The sequence below is a fragment of the Plutella xylostella genome, chromosome 26 (genome assembly GCF_932276165.1).
Source record: "Plutella xylostella chromosome 26, ilPluXylo3.1, whole genome shotgun sequence".
Lineage (NCBI taxonomy): Eukaryota > Metazoa > Arthropoda > Insecta > Lepidoptera > Plutellidae > Plutella > Plutella xylostella.
In genome coordinates this window covers 1888998-1903697 of record NC_064006.1, presented here as the reverse complement: position 1 = coordinate 1903697, position 14700 = coordinate 1888998, and the positions used below count along the sequence as shown (strand labels likewise).

The 14700-nt window shown below is 38.3% G+C and overlaps 3 protein-coding genes across 3 annotated transcripts in view; 2 read left to right on the top strand and 1 right to left on the bottom strand.

The window, feature by feature from the left end:
• The first annotated feature begins 217 nt into the window (after positions 1-217).
• Positions 218-3460, top strand: LOC125490633. The gene has a single exon (XM_048630465.1). The coding sequence runs from the start codon at positions 218-220 to the stop codon at positions 3458-3460; it is 3243 nt and encodes a 1080-aa protein (XP_048486422.1).
• Positions 3461-3856: 396 nt separating this feature from the next.
• On the top strand, positions 3857-7560 carry LOC125490632. Its single transcript, XM_048630464.1, has 2 exons — positions 3857-6562; positions 7420-7560. Exons 1-2 carry the CDS (start codon positions 3857-3859, stop codon positions 7558-7560), a joined length of 2847 nt encoding a protein of 948 aa, XP_048486421.1.
• A 4969-nt stretch (positions 7561-12529) lies between these two features.
• LOC105393051 (cGMP-specific 3',5'-cyclic phosphodiesterase) overlaps positions 12530-14700 on the bottom strand; it is a 92332-nt gene continuing 90161 nt past the window's right edge. The window contains exons 18-19 of the mRNA XM_011564763.3: positions 14415-14633; positions 12530-14262 (exon numbers count right to left, since the gene is read on the bottom strand). Coding sequence (XP_011563065.3) covers positions 14432-14633 — 202 coding nt within the window. The 3' untranslated portion in view covers positions 12530-14262; positions 14415-14431. The remainder of the gene's footprint in view (positions 14263-14414; positions 14634-14700) is intronic.

Here is a 14700-nt window from a genome sequence, read left to right as displayed (position 1 = left end):
AAGATCTTTCCTTTTTTCTTACATACCTACATCATCATCATATCAATCAACTATAAATCAATCAATCATGGAGGTCGTACTCTATACCAAGCAAGCAGAAATTTCTGAATCAATCAAGAAGCTTCTAACTAATTTTAAGAAAGATCCAGCAGATCGTAAGAGCATTGAATACTGTAAACAGCGTTTTAATCAACTTGAGTCATTATGGGGTAGTTATATGGCTAATCATCAAAAATTAGAAAGGTACGGATCATCTGACGATGCGTACTTTAAAGACGGCGAGTGCGAGAGGACTAGGGTTTTATATCAAACTTTGTCGGATTTAATTCAAGCAAAATACGATGAGCTCATGAAGAAGGAGAAGGGAAGCAAGTTGCGTGAGGAGCAGTCACCTGGGAAAGGCATAGAAGAGCAGTTTGAAGAAGCAGCTGATCAACAGGGCAATCATCAGCCAATAGCGAGTGGCAGTCAACTATCAAGCGGGGAAGACGCCAGTAACTTCAAGTCGTCTAGAGGAACCTTCAGCAAGCTAGATGACATGTTCAAGAAGCAGGGCATCAACTTCAAAGCATTTCAGCGATGTCTCGATAACATCAATGTAGATACCCTTGAAAACAAGTGGGAATATGAGGATGCTTTGAAAACTATCCAGAACAGATGGACAGCGATCGACAACCTTCACTGGGAAATAGCTGGGGAAATCGAAGAAGAAGAACCTAGATACGAAAATCAGTACAATCAATACGAGATGAAGTTTAATGAGATCAAAAAGAAAATCAATACCAAAATGTGGTCCGTGTCCCACAGGGACAAGGCAACCCCACAGATGGACATTCCGTCTTTTAGTGGAAGTTACCAGCAATGGGTTTCGTTTAAGGACCTTTTCAACGAGGCAATCCACAACAATCCATCATTATCGAACGCTCAGAAAATGCAGTTTCTGAAAAGTAAGATCAACGGTGAAGCTGAGCGTTTGATTCACCATCTTCAGATAAGCTCAGATAATTACATAGTATGCTGGGAGATTCTTAATCACAGATATAATCACAAACGGCTTATCTTCACTTCACACATCAATAACCTTCTAAATCTCCCTACTATGCAGCAGCAATCATTGGGTCATATCAAAAAACTTCATGACGTAAGCAAGGAGTGCCTACACGCCATTCAAAACCTCGGTGTGGACATATCAACGTGGGACCCTATGTTGGTCCACATATTATCACAGAAGCTGGACAATGACTCTTACAGCGAGTACATCGAGTCACTCAAGCAACCCAGGGAACTACCCAATTTGCAGGAGTTTATGAACTTTCTAGAAGGAAAATTTACCGTTCTAGAGTCATCCCGTAGGAAGCAAGATCAACATGTACCTAAATCAAACCCACAACAGCAAGCAAATCAATCATTCTATCAGAAAAAATCAAACTATCAATCACCAAATAATAATAGGCAAAGCATTCCACCGAAATCATTTTACCTATCAAGTTCCGAGCAACAACGTGACAAATGTCCTCTTTGTAATGTGAGCCATGCGCTGTTTTGTTGCACATTATTCAACGAAATGCCCAGCGAGCAAAAACTAAGGGCAGTGAATAAACACAATTATTGCGTAAACTGCTTATACGATCACTTTGGAAAGCCGTGTTATTCTACCAAGCGATGCCGACAGTGTTCAGGGAATCACAATACACTGTTACACGATGCCTTTGCCGTGATCAATGCAAAGCCGCCGATGCCGCCGCGGAACAAAAATAGTTATCATAATTCTCAGAAAAGGAATGAAAACGTGTCGCATGTTTCCAAGGAAAACTTTACGGAAATCTTATTGTCGACGGCGTTGGTGAAGGTGTCCGGGGCCGACGGCACCCTGCATGTCATGAGAGCATTAGTGGATCAAGGATCCCAGATATCAATCATAAGAGAAAGCGCCGCGCAGCAATTAGGCCTAAAAAGAAAAGCCTGCAAAGGTGTAGTTTTCGGAGTAGGTGAAAAACAAAACAACAGCAAGGGGATGATATCAATTTCCTGTCAGTCAATGCACAGCAACTTCACATTTAATGCTGACGTTATCATCATGAACTCACTAATCAAAAACTTACCAAATCAATCATTTCCAAAGCAATCGTGGCCTTTCATAGAAAACTTGAAATTAGCAGATCCAGAATACAACGTCAGCCGCCCCGTGGACCTACTTCTGGGGGCCGACATATATTCAACTATCATGATGGGTGGGATACTAAAAGGAGAAAACGGTACCCAACCCATAGCACAGCAAACGTACTTAGGGTGGTTACTATGTGGTAACTTAAAAACTTATCAATGCAACGTCGTGTTAAATAACATGCAAGATATCCACAAATTTTGGGAGATAGAAGATATAAAGGATGAATCAGACTTATCAATGGAAGATCAAGAGTGCATTCAGTATTTTAAAGACACGACTACAAGGGAATCAGACGGTCGGTACATAGTTCGTTTGCCATTGAAAGAGGACATCAATTTTAAACTTGGTCAATCAAAACACATAGCTACAGCTCAATTACGAAACATGGAAAGAAAATTAGCAAAAAACCCGAAACTCGCTGAGGACTACAAGGCCTTCATGGACGAATATATTGCATTGAACCACATGGAGCCCTGCAAACAAACATCAATCTTTGAATGCTTTCTACCGCATCATGCTGTCCAGCGGAGCGAGGCGCTCACATCTAAATTGCGAGTTGTATTCAATGCATCAGCACCAACCTCTACAGGAGTGAGTTTGAACGATCTCATGTACACCGGGCCAAATTTACAGCAAGATTTGCAATCAATCATCATGAAATGGCGCACATATCAATACGCGTGGACCGCCGATATCGAAAAGATGTTTCGGCAAATCAAGGTCAACGAACAAGATCAATGTTATCAAAAAATCTTATGGCGGGACTCACCCAATCAAGCAATCAGAATCTATCATTTGTCGACCGTGAGTTATGGCTGCCGTTCATCACCATATTTAGCAATGATGACACTGAGAAAGTTAGCATCAGATGAACGCCATAGATACCCAGCAGCAGCAAAGGTGTTGGAGGAATCATTTTACATGGATGACGTTTGCCATGGATCCCATTCAATCGAACACGGACAGCAGTTAATCATGGAATTGAATTCCCTTCTAAAATCTGGTGGGTTTTTATTGAGAAAATGGTCATCAAACGAGCCGAAACTATTAAAAAACCTCCAAGTACAAGAAAGCAACGACAGCAATCATTTTACGTTCAAAACAGACAGCATATCAAAAACACTCGGACTGCAGTGGATACCCGAAAAAGACGTGTTCACATTTACCTGCAGCATCCCAGATCAACCACCTGTAAAACTGACCAAGAGAATCCTACTGGGAGAGATATCAAAACTATTCGATCCATTAGGTTTCCTGGCGCCTATCACAACAAAACTCAAAATACTATTTTAGCAAGTTTGGCTAGACAAGCTGAATTGGGACGACTTAGTACCCACTGAAATAAACGCTGAGTGGCAAAAAATCAGAGCACAGTTGCATCAAATCAATCAATTTGAAATTCCAAGATGGATAGGTTCACATGAAAATGACATCATTGAACTACATGGATTTTCAGACGCTTCTATTAAGGCATATAGTTGTGTGGTATATGCACGTGCACGGAAGGGACAGCAATCATACACAGTACTATTCGGTTCCAAAACAAGACTAGTCCCGAAAAAGAAATCACTATCATTACCTAAACTGGAACTAAGCGGGGCGCATCTATTATCAAAATTTATGCAAAAAATCTATCAAAGTTTCGAAGGTCAAAATACTACTATCGAATTGCATTGTTGGTGCGACTCAATGGTGGTGCTTGGTTGGCTGAACGGAGACCCGTCAAGATGGAAGCCTTTCGTAGCTAACCGAGTCAAGAGCATCAGCGAAATCATACCGAAGAACAGCTGGGATTACGTAAGCACGGGCGATAACCCCGCTGACGCAGCAAGTCGTGGCCTCTCTGTCGAGCAAATGAAAAAGCACGATTTATGGTGGAATGGCCCTTCGTGGCTGGCGACATTTCACAAGGAAGACAAGCAAGACGAGCATAAATACACAACTGATCAAGAATTGAAGATAAAACAATCAAATGTGGTCCAAAAATCGGAAAACAATCAGAGCATTATAAATGATTTATTAAACGATCATAGTAAGCTAAGCAAAGTAGTACATATTGTAGCATGGATACTACGTATGCATAAACAGCAAAACACGACGAGGCCGGCTTATCTCACATTACATGAGCTGCGCCGTGCGAAATTAGTTGTCATCAAAAATATTCAAAGCGAGTACTTTGAGACAGAAATAGATCAGCTGAAGCAAAACAAACACTTATCAAGCAAGAGTAATTTACTAAATTTGAATCCTTTTTTGGACGGACAAGGCATATTGCGCGTGGGTGGAAGGTTAGCAAACGCAAACATACATGATAATATGAAACATCCAATCATTGTGCCACATGACAGCAGATTCACAACTCTCATCATTGATGAAGCACATCAACATACCTTCCACGGTGGCCCCCGACTGACACTCGCCAACTTAAGACAACAATACTGGGTAATAGGCGGTAATAGAGCAGTGAAAAAGCAAATCAGAAAATGCATCACGTGCAGGAAGCAGAATCCTGAGATGTCACATCAACTAATGGGTGACCTTCCAGATGCCAGAAGCAACCCTGAGTACCCCTTTTATCATACAGGCGTAGATTATACAGGTCATGTGGAGGTCAAGGCAAGCAAAGGACGCGGGGTCAAAACAAACAAGGGCTACATAGCAATTTTCGTCTGTCTCGTCACCAAGGCGGTACACCTGGAGCTGGTGTCGGACATGACCAGTTCAGCATGTTTAGCTGCCATCCGTCGCCTAGCAGCAAGGAGGAATGTGCCCAAGCACGTTTATTCAGACTGCGGCACTAATTTTATTGGTGTGAATCGAGCAATACAAGAGCAATATCATGAGCTTCAGCAAGTATTCAGTGATAGTTTTCTTGCAGAAGTCACAGAAATGGGGATCGAGTGGCATTTTAATGCTCCATCTTGGCCAAGCGCTGGAGGCCTTTGGGAGAGGGCTGTGCGGAGTCTAAAGTTTCATCTCAAACGTGTTGTGGGAGATCAAAAGCTGACGTTTGAAGAGTATGCCACACTGCTCAGTGAGATAGAAAGCTGCTTAAACTCACGGCCTCTATGTGCATTATCAGAAGACCCAGAGGACCTCGATTTCCTTACGCCTGCCCACTTTCTAACTGGGCGCGCCGGGTCAGCCATCATTCAAACAGAGCAAGATGCGAGAACGCGTTGGCACCTCACGTCGAAGATGTTCCAGGAACTCTGGAAACGATGGAAGGCAGAATATCTGACGCAGATGTCTTCTAGAAGCAAGTGGTTGAAGCCCAAACCCAACATCAGCATTGGAGATCTGGTCACTATACAAGATGACAACTTACCCCCGGGTAAGTGGCCAATGGGCAGAGTGACGGAGTTACATCCTGGGAAGGATGACCTGGTCAGAGTCGTCACTCTGAAGACCAAGAATGGTTATATCAAACGTCCAGTAGTAAAGTTATCAGTTTTACCGCTGGGAAAACAGCAAAATCAAGAGCAAATATCAAGTCAATCAGCGGAAAACACATCAGAGCATCGACATCAAAAACGGCCAAGACGCATGGGGCTCCATGCTATTGTCACAGCGTTATTATTTTTTATGACGCTGGTTTCATCATCCACGGCACAAATCAATATATCACCGCTTCCCAAAAATCAAAGCATATTCTTCGACCCTATTTCAAAAATTGAGCTAATACGAGATAAGTGGACCCTCGTAGTTTACTACGACATGGCGCCGTATTGGACTGGAGTCGAAGCCTTTCATAAATTATCAGCATACCTCAACAGCACGTGCCATAAAATTGACCGAGACACTAATTGTCAAATGATCTTACTACAATTACAGCATACGTATCAAGAGATAAGCTATTGTAACGAACTACTTTTGAATCAGCATTACAACGAGTACGCTAGACAGCGTCGGCGCCGAGGCCTTATCAACGGAGTCGGCTACCTAGCAAATGCCCTGTTCGGAGTACTCGACAGCCAATTCGCAGAAAAGTACGCCGACGATATCAAACTCATAAGAGCCAACCAACAATATCAAGCAAAATTATGGCAAAATCAGACTTCAGTAGTAGAAGCAGAGTTCAACTCATTAAAACGCATAGAAAGCACTATGGAAAAGCAACATAAATATATACACAAACAACTTACAGCTTTAGAATCCTCGGCAAATGCACTACAGACCAGAATTCAAGATTTAATCATGATACAAGACTTCACATTAACAGCATTGGCCGGAAATCATCTCCTGCTAACCCTGAAGGAACTACAAAATGTATTGTTAGATACAATCACCGACATTTATCACGGACAAATAAGTCTACATCTTTTAACTCCCACGCAACTTAGAACCGAACTACAAATAATCAGCAGTCAGATGGCGAAAGAGCTCACGTTACCTGTAACTGACCTACTACAAAACCTACAAGAAATATATAAATTACTCAGACTAAAAACTAGAGTTACTGAAGAATACATCATCTTCGAAATAACCTTTCCTCTCGTATCTAGAGATACATACCAATTGTATCAAACCATAGCCATACCACGTCAGCAACTCAACAGCATGCTCAGTATAACCCCTATATCAAAGCACTTAGCAATCAATCTGCTACGAGACTCCTATATCATATTAAATATGAACGAGTTACAATCATGCATCCTCCTGAAAGACACGTATGTTTGCCAACTGCAAAAACCTGTACGGCGACTACAAAATGATAAAGACCTTTGTCTAAGCAGCGATAAAAATACAGATCAATGTATCATTGAGAAAAACATCTGCAAAAATCAATGGGTGGAGCTAAATACACCATCACAATACTTTTATTTTTGCTGCGACAGCTACTCGGTAAAAATAATATGTGGCGATCAAATAACTACGCAACAGCTGACCGGAGCAGGCATTCTATCATTAAATCAGAACTGTATTGCAAGAGGAAAAGAGTTCACATTGCATAGCATACAACACCATTACAATACGGTACATATTTCCGCCAGTATAAACAATCCTATAATAGATCAGATCAATCATCTCATCAATATTAGCGTGACATCCCATGAAGTCCCGGAGAAAGATGAAGGAAGTTCAATCAACCAAACCTTAGCAGAGATAGGAGAAAGGATAATAGGTTTGAAATCAGATGCAAAATCATTAGATATGAGTACGATGTCCTTTCACGATGTGCATCAGTATTCAGTTGGCTACGGAACATTGTCCATACTAGCAACTATCATCGTGGTGTTGGTGATCCGAAGACGACGGGCGTCGGGCTGGTGGTGCCTCCCGCCGCCGCCGCCGCCGCCGCCGCCGCCGCCGCCGCTGCAGCCGCAGCAGCCGAGCCGTGCGTCCCTAAAGGGCGCCGCTGCCGGCAGATCAGGCTCCAGTCTAAGTGTTAGTGAAGTGAATTCGCGAAAGCAGAGCACGGCTGACCGTCATCGTCAGCCGAGAGTGAGTGAAGTGAATGAGAGTAGTGAAAATAATGACAGATCAAATTATAACGTTTTCAGTCGATTATCGAGCATAAGATTCAGTAAAGTAGATAAAGCAACTTCCCCGGTAATTTATAAAAGACGGTACCTCGAAGGTGATTCTGTCGTTTGAACATTGTTATTTCAAATAGTCTATCTTTATAAATTTTATTATCATTTAGTTAAGTATGTACTAACAAATATTTAGCAGTAAGGTAAAAACATTGGTTCATCTTGTAATCATCTAACAACATCATTTAGCATTATATAATCTTTAGTATTGAATTTGAATTTTTGGCCCCCCGGAGCATGTTCGGGCCACTGTGTGTCATCGAACACCCTCTGTCGGCGTCACTGTGACGTAGCGGTGCCTACCTGTTTGTTGCGCGTCAAAGATAAAAATGGTGAAGTGTGCCAAGTGTAGTAAACTTGTTGGCAAAAAAAGTCCCGGAGTACAGTGCAGCAAATGTAACAAGTGGTTGCATGGCACCTGCGCGTCCCTATCCACTGAGCAGTTGAGTGCCTTGTCCCTAACGGACTCGATTGACTGGAAATGCCGTGGATGTTCTAGCGCGGCGGGAGGTAAGCCGAAACGCATCTCGGTCATTCTACCAGACCTGGAGGACGAAGACTCAGAAGTTGAAGGAACTAACCAAGGTACTCAAGAAAGGCTGTTGCACGAGATAAAAAAAGAGGTTCGTGAAATGCGGCAAACGGTCCGCGAAATCATACGCGATGAGTTACAGAGTACCCTCAAATTTTACTCCGATAAAATAGATGACTTTGAAGATAAAATGAAAGACTATGACTGTCGAGTAAAACTAATGGAAAATCAGTGCAAGAACGCAAACAATAAAATTGCAAACTTAGAACTCAAGAACGAGGTCCTGCAGCAAAAAATTAATAAAATGGAGCAAGCCCAATTCTGTAACGACATCGAGATCTGTGGCGTCACCGAGGACGAAAAAGACGTTAAGAAATTAGCTTCGCTTGTGAGCAAGATAATCCAGCAAAAAGAAGAGGACATTGTAAAAGTGTACAGGAAGAAAAAACCCATCAAGCCCGGCGTAGCACAAGGAGCCCGTGCCATGGCAGATGCGCCTATCGTCGTGACCCTGCGTGAGGGGCGCCGCGACTCGTGGCTAGCCGCCGCGAGGAGTACCAGCATCAGCGCCAGGGACCTCGGGGTCAGTGGCGACTCTAAGGTCTTCGTGCGTGCAGCATTGAGCCCTACTACGGCGTACCTGCTATGGGGAGGAAAAACAGACCTGAAGGAGAAATCACTATGTAAATATGTGTGGTGCAAAGATGGCTTGGTAATGGTACGTAAAAATGACGGGGATAAAAAAGTGTACTATGTGCGATCAGCCAACGACATCGAAACGATCAAGAAGGAGCTGCTAAAATGAGGTATGTAAACTTACATTAAAGTTTACTCCACTTCTCTTAACTGCGACAATATTTGTTTTATATTGTCATTACAAAATATACATCTTTAATGAATAATTATGAAACAGAAGTATATGAATCAACCCACTCCACTTGGAGCGAATATACCCATGATATAAATCCTCGACAAAATAAACTACTACTTTTACATGTCAATATAAGATCACTGATAAAAAACCATTCCCAACTAGAGTACATTATCGCCACAAGCAAGCCAACTATCCATATAATAATCGTAACTGAGTGTAATGTGAATGACCTGACAAAAACACTGTTTGGATTCAATAACTATACAATGTACACGGAGCTACGAAGCAACCGGAAAGGAGGAGGCGTTATAGTGTACGCTCATAAAAGTGTAACTTTCCTACAAATACCAGTGAATATATCTAGTTTTGAGTGCTTACTTGGTGAAGTGATAACAGCCGATGGCTATAATATGTATGTGTGTGCTATATACCGGCCCCCTAAGTTAAATATTTGCAATTTTATTAACGAACTATCAAGAGTGTTGAATAACTATCCGATAAACTCAAACTTTCTAATTGCTGGTGATATAAATATAGATATCTTGGTGTCTAGTCCGTTGGCAAGCTCTTATCAAAATACCTTATCTGAACTCGGATTCCAATCGTATATTAATCAATATACCAGAATTGAGACCACAGTAAAAGGCACATCTCAAAACATGCATTGACCACATTTTCGTACGCGATACTAATGATCGAGGCGGGTACAATAACACTACCCTACACTCAGCTGTTGTGCGAAATGCACTAGCCGACCACTTCATAACCGGTCTCGCCTATATCAGTCAAAAGCCGATTGATCAAAATATAACTATAAACAAAATAGATGATAATAAGCTGAGATTGGAGCTTGACAATATTGACTGGACACCAGTATTTGATATAAATAACCCTAACGATATTCTAGATTTTATAGTGCATAAATTTAACAGTATATACGATCAATGTTGTATAAAGAAAACAATAAAAACTAATCAAAAATATAACTGTAACTGGATATCAGATAAACTTAAGCAAATGTGTAATAAAAAATCAAAATTATTCAAATACATTTAAGTGATGTAACTAACAAACAAAATGAGATTATATACAAAAGATATAGAAATAGAACAAACAGATTTATAAATAAAGCAAAAAATAATTTTACAAAAAAAGAAATTTATGATAACTTTAAGAACCCAAAAAAGATGTGGGAAATTGTTAATAGACTCACAGGTAGGATTATAAAAGCTGTAGATGACATCCTATTAAAGTCCTTTAGAATTAAAGCAAAAAACCTAGCAGATACATTCTCTCAAGATTTTGAGAAAAATGTCTCCGACATTGTAATCTCGTGTAATGAGCCATTGCTTGATGAAAATTCATATATAAATACGGCAAAAGTATCACTAAGAATTAATAAAATTAATGACATCATAGTAGAAAAACTTATTAAAAAAATTAACGACAAAAAAAGTCCAGGATACGATAAGATAAGAGCCAAAGATATAAAATACATCTCCTTCAAAATTACACCAGTTATAAAACATTTAATTAATCAATGTATAAGTACTTCGACTTACCCCGACCAACTAAAAATCGGTTTAGTTAGACCAATTCACAAAAAAGGTTGTTTTACAAATACAAATCACTATAGGCCTATTACTATACTATCTTGCGTAGATAAAATTATAGAAAAATATTTTGGACAAAAAATTAATGAGTTCTTATCGAACAATGGCATCATTCATGAGAAACAATTCGGATTCCAAAGAAAGAAGAGTACCACTCAACTTCTATCTTTGTTTACTGAGGAGGTTAATAATCACTTGAATAATAAAAGACATGTACTTGCAATCATGATTGATTTCAGCAAAGCTTTTGATACACTTAACCACGAAACGCTTTATAAAAAAATGCAGCAGAATGGCATACAGGGACCAACGCTGGATTGGTTTAAAAACTATCATACAAACTGATACAATACAGTTAGTATTGCCGGTGAGCATAGTGACCTAAAACAATCCTTACGGGGCACGGCCCAAGGGTCGGTTATTGGTCCAACTGAATATTTGATTTATGTAAACGATATGTGTAAACTATTCCAGCGTGCTTCTGTTTACCAATTTGCTGACGACACATGTCTAATAGTAGGATGTCATGACCTAGAGGTTGCGCAATGTACAATGCAAAAAGAATTTGATCTGTTATGTAAATGGGCGCACGACGTTGGTTTATCCATCAATTATGAAAAAACTAAGTTAATGCACATTCACTCATCATACCTAAAATCTAGCATTACACCAACAATCGTAGCCCACGAACATAACTGTATGCATCTTCAACAAACACCATGTGATTGTAAGCCTCTTGAAATTGTAAAACAACATACCTACCTTGGCCTAGTAATAGACGATAAATTTAATTGGGGCCCGCATGTGGACCATGTGTGTAATAGGTTAAGAGCTATATTGGCTAAGATTAAAATTCTAAAACAAAAGATACCATACAACACCTTGAGATTACTATATTTGTCCATGGCAGACTCAATAATAAACTACGGCATAACGAGTTATGGCTATACCTATAAAACATACCTAAAACGTATTTATAACATCCAAATCAGACTGTTAAAAACAATAGTACCATTAAAAATTAAATATGAACATAGAAATAATTATGAAAACCTGTTCCAATATTGTAAAGTAATGAGTGTATATGATAAAGTAAAACTTGCAATTGTATGTGATAATCAGAATAAGATACAGTCACTTAACTTAAAGAAGAGATATGGTAGCCTACGAACTCTGCCAAAAACACCCACATTTAATATACCTAATTGTAATAACGAATACGGAAGAAGAATTTGGACGTACAGCCTACCCCATATATTAAACTCACTACCAAAAACTTTAATAAATAATGTAAGAGATGCAAATCCAAAGCAAGTTCGAAGTTTACTTAAACGTTACTATATATATGACAGATATAAGAAAGAAGGGGATGTACGTGCAGATAATTCACATCCAGATTGATAATTGTACTATGTTTGTATTGATAAGGCACTTAATTATAACCACATAGTTATGTAAATGAGGGCAACCTTCCCAGGGATAAAAATCTCAAATATGTAAAGATTAAACCCGGGAATTACTAATTTATCCAATTAACCTTTTTTATGAAATAAACAGTTCAAATTTTAAAAATTTTTTTTTTTTTTGAAACCTGCATATCTAGATCTAGCACATCTAGATATGTGAACCCACCAACCCGCAGTGGACCAGCGTGGTGGGAAATGGTCCAAGCTTAGGAAGGCAGTTTAGACCTTGGGGAGATGCACAAAGGTTCCACTCGAGAGAGCCAGGTGCAGGTACTTACACCCCCACAGAGAATAGAATAGGTACCTATGTATATTCTAATTTACAAAAGAGAATTACAAATTGGATCACAATATCTTTATTTGTCGAAACACATTTAATATTTTATACACATTTTGAAAATAACAATGTCACTTTTAGAATGATTTAAGGATAATTTCACATTTGGTTTTAGCCTACGCGTTTCAATAAATTAATTTAAAACATAAATAATCAACAAATATTTAAACAATACCGTTATCGGTAGTGAAACTTGACCAAGAAAAAAAATTCAATAAATAAATATACTATCGGTAGTTCAGATGTAGTTCAATTTAAGTTGTGAATGCAAACATTTTGGGATTTTTGTCCAAAGCTGAAGAAATCATCAATGGCTACATTTTTCAAAACACACCTTGTTTGTAAATTATACAGGATGTTGCAAAAGTCGTATACTAAGCCGACAGGGGTTGACTCAGGGACATCTTACAAGTTGTTAGCAACAACAATGAAATTGACACTAATGAAGTATTTTTTTGTCACAGAACGATAAGTTAAATTATAAATAAAACAGGTAACTTTGATTGCGTCAAAAATAAATACTTATCCAACTAGATACTTGTAAACTTAAAAATATATCAAAATAAAACCTGATGATTTTATATAAAAAAAAACATCTGATATAATAACATAGGTATTCTTGGTAAAAAGATAACGAACTAGATTAATTTGCATTTTAAATGCATTCAATTGAAGAAATTAATGATTCAACACAAATAGTTTATTAATTTCATATTGCACAATTAAGGCATCCGTCATAAGAAATATGGACGAAATGTGAATCTAAAACAGTACCTTTATTTATAATAATATTATTATACCTATATTTTGTTGTGATGAACCAAACCAATATAATCATGTAGATACACTATTTATGTTCCTAGTTTTACACACAGTGCTCTTAATATTTCAATGTTGGATAATAAATAGCATTTTTTAACAAGTATTAAATAATAATCTACAACTTCGACTAGCATCGTAATACTTTCACATTAATTTATGGTAATGTCAACAAATATAATTTACTGTAAAATAAATCACAATTTTAAAATACTCATGAAATAAAATTAATGTCTCTAGACACTAAACACGATTTTATCTTAACACCTTATTTCAACTTTTCACAGGCCAACGTCTATTTAATAATTTTAGAACAATTGAAAATTGATCAAGTAGAAAAATTGTAGAAGCTAGTTACCTACATTCTGTAATAGTAATAATTTTTAAAATAGTATTCGTAAAGTACAATACTAGATCACAGTCTATGTAAATAATACATCAATATTTAGATGAACATTTACCTAATGTCACAGGAAACATTTCACCGTCAAAATGAGGTAAAGATAAAACACAACTACATACTATTTTATTAGTTTAGTAAAATGTCTTCTGACCAATCTATTTTTTAAAAGTCATTACCACTAATAAAACACATACTAAAAAATATTCCATCTATTTTACGACTTCAGATATTAGCTTTGCTTATCATCAAGTTACTAACCTTCACTGAATCTCATAATTCCGTAGTATTGGATTTGAAATATTACACAACAATTATTTCACTTTTAATATAAACTGAAAGTTTCATATAATATCTAATGAAGTAGCGGAAGTTATCATTACCGTAAAAGTGTAGCTACTTTATATAGACGATAGTCTAGTTCACAACATGGAGTTAAAATAGTTAGTCGATTGATTTGGACGGTTTGACTCTGTCCGTTTTGTCTTTTTCTCGGTCTGAACTGCTTTGGCTTCCCCTGCAATAAAAAAACGTGTTATTTGTACCAGACTAAAAAGGTGAATTTGATATAATAATAGGCTGTATTCATCATGAAACTAACGGTTCTAATAACGATAATTTTGATGAACATTAATTATTCAACAAAAAAAGATAAATAATATAGCTTACCAGCCAAAACTTAAACGTCACAACATGTGGCAAAGTCTTCCTTTGTGTTTGTGCGCAATCTTGTTGTCATGTGCAGTCGGTGATACCACTTCTGGCTCTTCAGGTAGCACCTGGGTTGTCGTGTGATTATTCCGAGTGTCGTTTTTCACTGACAGTGCCTTCTTCATTATGGATCCTTCTTTATCAGGCCTGTGTGAGCTGGATGCTGCATAGAGTGATCTGGAAGTTTCATTTCTTAATGTACTTAAAGCAAATTAAAAGGATTTTCTTGCAATATAGCTTTTGC

What these genes read in the sequence shown, in the direction of transcription:
- LOC125490633 (XM_048630465.1), top strand. Translation starts at nt 218, where the DNA reads ATGGCTAATCATCAAAAATTAGAAAGGTACGGATCATCTGACGATGCG.
- LOC125490632 (XM_048630464.1), top strand. Translation starts at nt 3,857, where the DNA reads ATGGTGGTGCTTGGTTGGCTGAACGGAGACCCGTCAAGATGGAAGCCT. An exon ending in CGAAAGAGCTCACGTTACCT is followed by an intron (nt 6,563 to 7,419) that starts GTAACTGACCTA and finishes GGTGATCCGAAG; the next exon opens with ACGACGGGCGTCGGGCTGGT.